Genomic DNA, 5,692 nt, shown 5'->3' with positions numbered 1-5,692 from the left:
CGGCGGCGGGAGGCCGCAGCAGGGCGATGGCGAGCAGCCGCCGCTTGCGGGAGGAGGCAGCCGCCAGGCTGAGCAGCGCCATGACGGGAAGGCACGGGAGGAGAGGATTGTGGGACGCCGGCGGACTCGCTGGGAGGAGCGGAGGGGGGCGGAGCCCCGCTCCCGGCCCCGCCTCCCCGGGAAAGGGCGGGGCGCGTCGCCATGGCAGCGCCGAGCGCGCGCTCCCGCTGCGGAGAGCCCTCGCCGCCCTCCCGCCGCCGAGGCCGCCCTCAGTCCCGTCATGGCGGCCCGAGGGGGACGGGAGCTTCCCCGCCGAGCTGGGGAGCGGCCGAGCCCTTCCCGAGCTGCCACCTCCTCAAGAGGATTTTTGGTCCGACTGCAGAGATAAAGGCGTCCTTTTTGAGAAACCGGACTGCTGAAATACGGGGGTCCTCAAGGCCAAACCACGCCAACGGCAAGCATCGCTCGTACTGGTCAGCAGCTCCATTAGTACGGCGGTACTTTGCAAAGAGTCTCTCCCGTTCAGCAGAGCCGGTTAGCGATCTCACGCTTTCTCCACACGCAGCCGGACAGCGATGCCGCTGTCAGAGGCGAAGAGGGGGCCCGAGCTGGCGCTGGTTTCGGGGACGCGGCGCAGCAGCTGCCCCGGCGGTTTCCTCGGCTGGGGCGCAGACAGGCCTCGGCCCGCCGAGCCGCGAGGGGAGCGCTGGCCGGAGGGCGAGGTGTAATCTAGACGGCTGGTGGCACGGCACATCTCCGCACGGACCGAGTTCTGTATTCCACACCCTTCCCGGGGTTAAGCTGTGAGCTACCTCAGAGAACTCCGTCAGCTAGCACAGCTCACGGCTCAGCCATCGTTCCTTTGAGACCAGAATAATGCAGCAATAGTATGGTTCCTAATTAAACACCAATTTAGGATGACAGAGGTATGCCATGGACCACACTTATAATGGCCTATATACTCCTATCGGATTGGCATGCATAGCCGTGAGGAAGCTATAACTCTGTGTGGCATTTCTAATCACATAAAGATTTCTTCAAAGCTACCAAAGCTTGACTACTGACGCTCTTGCCTTGGGGGAGAGTTGTAAGCTCATTTGCGGGGGAGAAAGGCAGACAGACAGACGGAGAGCAAGAGGACAATTGGCTTAAAGATGATTTTTAATGAGGAAGGCTTTCTGTAGCCTGCGCTGTGATGCACAACTTTGCTTCTGACCAGGATTCACTTCAAACGACAGAGGCGACATTTCTCTGTCACTAATCTAATTCTTCATCATAATTCCATTTGGCAGAGCTTGGTCTGAACAGTGCCGCCCAGTGGCATCGTTCAGAAGGATAAACAGAAATACTAGGCTTATGGCCTTCCATACATCCACTTCCTTCGGTATGCCCTTTTCAGCACTTAAGTTTGACACGACAAAACATGATAATTGCAACACTTTGTCGGGGATAGCCTGGACAGACAGGCTGGCCAACACTGCAGCATCTTTTGAGTGATTTCAAATGTTTCTGCAATGTTTCCACATACATTACCGACACAGCCTACATATATAACTGTACATGTATGCAGATACAGTGCAATCTGGATCGATCCGACCTGCAGCACAGGCTCTCAGCCGTGTGATACGTGTCCAGTATTTCCACCCTGTCAAGCTCTTTGGATGTGCGCTACACGGAATATCCTGCGCGTGGATAAAAGAACCCTGACTTGCGGTAGCACGGTATATTTGATGCAGCTCTGGCGTCTCGCTAATGGAGGCTTAAAAAAAAATCACTCGACAAACACGTATTGTTAAACCTCACAACACCATTCTGAGACAACTGTATTATTACGGTCTCGTCTTCGTTAAACAGGGAGAGAAGAGCCGGCTCCAATATGCCTGTACGCTGCGTCAGTGATAGAAGCTGTTACATACTTCCGATAAGACCCTCAAATTGACGATGGAAAAAACACAGTTGATCATTCAGTTCATACTCTCTTTAGTACAGACCAACGCTAATTTTTTGACTAAGGTAGTTTCAAAGTTCTGAAGCAAGCCCCAACGGCATAAGAAATAAACATATTCCTCTCATGAAATACAAAGAGGAATGTTTAGTGTTCTGATGGAATATCGAAAATGACGTTCTGTCATTCACCTAACACTGAAAAAACACATCAGCAGACTGGTGGAGAGGAGGCGATTAATTCTGAAAAAGGGATTAAAAGCGCGAAATGCTAGCAGCTTAGTTTACAGATAACTAAGGGGAGGCTATAGCCCATGCTGTAAACATTTAAGAAGGGTGAGAATTTATTAAAGCTGACAGACGGAAGGAGTGCTGGAAGTAATGGGATCCCATTAAATACGGGAAAGCTAAAGATAAATAGCTGGCAAGTCATTGTCACAATGGAAATGTGATAGGATAGTTGGTATCTCCTCATTTAGGACATTTAGAATTAAAATGGCTAAGACGTGAGAAAATTACCGGCACCGAAAAATCTGGCATTACATATATGTGTATATACTTACAATATCAAATGGCCACGTGGTATTTGGTGGAAAATGTTATAATTAGTAATTTTAATATTCCATTATCATGAACTGAGCAAAAAATCAGCTTTAGAATTCCCATTTTCTGTGCTAATGCATATCATTTTAATTTTATACACTTTTAAGGCTAATAAGGTACTTACTTAATATATTTGATATTAATATTTTCCCTGCAAAGTTTGCCTTTACCTGCTGTTCTTTCTTTAACAACTCTCCAATGCCACCGGTTTTATTTCCTCCCCCCTACTATTTCAGTCTTCTTTCCAGTTCCCATCTTCCCTTCCTCCTTTTGAGACCAGTTTATTCACATGGTACCAGGTTATTGATACCTGTACAAGGCACTGCACAAACCCTGAGAGAGACACAGAAAGAAAAAGAGGCCATATACCTACCTATAGTGGTCAGAAACATGACATCCCCTTCTCTCAGAGTGACCTAACCAGGAGAACAAAGCTCACGCTATAGACACAGAAAGCCAACAGACGAGTTTTATAAACTTACACTGCTTAAAGTAGCTTGCCACAAAAAAAAAAAAAAAAAAAAAAAAAAAAGAAAGTCTGTGTCTCTGCAGATTTAGCTGTAGAAGCAAAGGATCTCCTTGGAGACAGAAATCAATGCATGCTCCAGAGCTGTCAGCGAGAAAAGTTTACAGAAGCAGCTCAGCAGAAGAAATGTAAGCCCCAGCACACGGAGGCAAAATAATACCTTACCTAGAGTTCATTGAAGTTCTTAAGTTCTTTCTCATTAAAGGTGTTTAATATGATTGTAACATTCTAACGAACTTCACTTACAGCAACAAGTACTTATTTCTTCCAGCTGAAAAAAGCAGAGTACAATTTCATAAAGACTATTTATAGAACTAAGATTTATAATTATTAAACATTCCTACAAAATGGAAAGAATCAACACTGAATGCCAGATAATCAGTATGCCAAGGGGAGACTGAAACCTCTATTTTGTATGGTAACGTTGACAATTCCAGTTATGGCAGGCATCAGAATAAATGAAAGTGTCCCCTAGAGCTGTGGAAATCAAAATGAATTCAGGAGTCAGGCTAGAGGATAAAGGAAAGTGACAATACTCAATCATCATTTACAATCAACAGTATTGGAAGGCTATGAACACAAGGAGAATGCTTCACCAAAGTATATGAAGAAAGAGGGAAAATTAATGGGAAGATATTAATGCAAAAAAATTTAAAAATGGGAAAACAGGACAATGGAGGTGGGGGGGATAGAACCCCTCACTCAGAGATATAAAATAAATTTTGGCAAGTAGAATATGTGCCAAAAGGCACAATACTGATTTGAAGATAGGGACTCTAGAAAAATATGAACTCTTAATCCTATTAAACCCAACTATTAATTTTGGTAGGTTTTTCCTGTTCTTTTTTCTTAAATAATCTGTCATGTATTTTGGTTATTTCATCTCAGTCTGTTCTGGCGCTTTGTATTTTTGCCCAGTAATGTATTGGCTGTAGAATACATGCTGTTACATTCACATCGAGTCTTTCTAAGATCAGCCTTGCATTATTTTTATTCTGAATATTAGCCATCTGGCACTGTGTGCTGCAGTATTTAGTGCCACAAATAATAATGAAAAATATGGTAATATCTCATGATACTTCAGCGTAAAAATATAAGACAGGGTATAAAGCTTTGGACGCATAATCTTAAAGCTGCCAAAGCATGCTGCTCCCTCTGCCCTTGTTTTCCATAAATGATTCTTTGACTGGAGACAGCAGTGGTAACGGAAAAGTCATTGGTTAATGCACATTAATGAAACTGCATTTCTTGCAGTTCAGGAACTGGTCCTGAAGAACAACGGGTAGGAAAAACTCCGAGATTTATACCTTTCTGTTCAGGTAGATGTGAGCACAGCCAAGACACATGAGAAAAAGGTATTTGGCTTCAGGTATATCGGAGAGGGCTCCGTGTTTTCCACATCAGTCAAGCCCCGTAGAAATGCTTGAACTTTAAACAAAATAGCCTTTTCCTTCTCTCTCCCCACATCAAAATGCGATGACGAGACCGTTGCAATAGTAAGCAAAACTCTTGTTCTCGCTGTAGTTAAGTTGCATAATTAGATGGGGCTTAAAAGAGGTGAGAGCTAAACTTTAACGATTCTGTAGGCTGGTGCAGAGGTGAATTGCAAGCTAAGTCACAGAACTTACCAAGCTGTTGGTGCTTCAGGAAAATAGTTTAAGGTTGTTTAGGTTCAAAGGCAGCGAGTGTTTTCATGAACATTCATTTTAGAGAACACTCTTGCTGGCAAGATGAATTTACCTTTACATATTTCTCTAAGGTTGGATTTATTTTTGAAGATTGGCCAAGCAGCAATTGGGATGGCAAGACCTATGTGGCCGTGTTACATTGCTGCCCTGTCTGCGTTAAGAACAACCATTTTCATCAGCTCTGCGCTCTGTAACCTCTGCTCACTGCTGGAGCATCCTCTGTACTTGGAGCACGAGCATAAAGCATAAGGTGCCTCCGGGCACAAGGAGCTTAATGTTTCCTAAAGAAATGAAATAATTCATGAGAATCATAAGTAACAATTCCATCAGCAAGAAACGGGACTTGACTTCCTTCTGTTTTCACACAGACCGCCCCAAACAGAGACAACAGCGTAACATGAAAGATGGTAATGCTAAACAACCTTTGAGTTTCCACCTGGTAACAAAGGGTCCAGCTCGTCTGACTCTGCCATCGTCACCCAGGAGCTGCTGGCCAAAGCAGCGGCTACGTTTGGACTGTGGGACATCCAGAACCATCTACCGCATCTCTGCTGTTCTTTAGCCTGGCGCACGTAGCAGAGGTGTCCAGCCTCAACTGGGTCACCAGATTTACTGCCCCGCGAGTAGATCAAATCTATAATGAATCCACAGCATGTCCGATTTTTTCCAGGTATGTGCTGGACCAAGGATCAATGCCTGAGCAGTAAATTGTAACAACACACTATGATAAAGAGAAATGGGGATTCTCTGTGACAAAAGTAGACAACAAGGATGATGTCTGTGTGGCACTCCAAATATATATGGTCATAACCTGATCCTAATTACAAGAATGTAAGTTTATAAATAACAACTAATCCCAGTTTTAGAAATACAAAATTGTGGCTGGAGAGAGGTTCTTGCTCACAAGGGAAGTGCCTGAAGTGTCCTCATC

General features: G+C 44.7%; 1 protein-coding gene across 1 annotated transcript in view; it reads left to right on the top strand.

The window, feature by feature from the left end:
- Positions 1-575: 575 nt before the first annotated feature.
- LOC104832786 (uracil phosphoribosyltransferase homolog) overlaps positions 576-5,692 on the top strand; it is a 31,420-nt gene continuing 26,303 nt past the window's right edge. The window contains exon 1 of the mRNA XM_010569150.1: positions 576-724. Coding sequence (XP_010567452.1) covers positions 576-724 — 149 coding nt within the window. The remainder of the gene's footprint in view (positions 725-5,692) is intronic.

This window comes from Haliaeetus leucocephalus, unplaced genomic scaffold (assembly GCF_000737465.1).
Source record: "Haliaeetus leucocephalus isolate CR32 unplaced genomic scaffold, Haliaeetus_leucocephalus-4.0 Scaffold262, whole genome shotgun sequence".
In the NCBI taxonomy this organism is placed as follows: Eukaryota; Metazoa; Chordata; class Aves; order Accipitriformes; family Accipitridae; genus Haliaeetus; species Haliaeetus leucocephalus.
The sequence above is the reverse complement of the archived record's forward strand: the minus strand, read 5'-3'. Positions and strand labels throughout refer to the sequence as shown.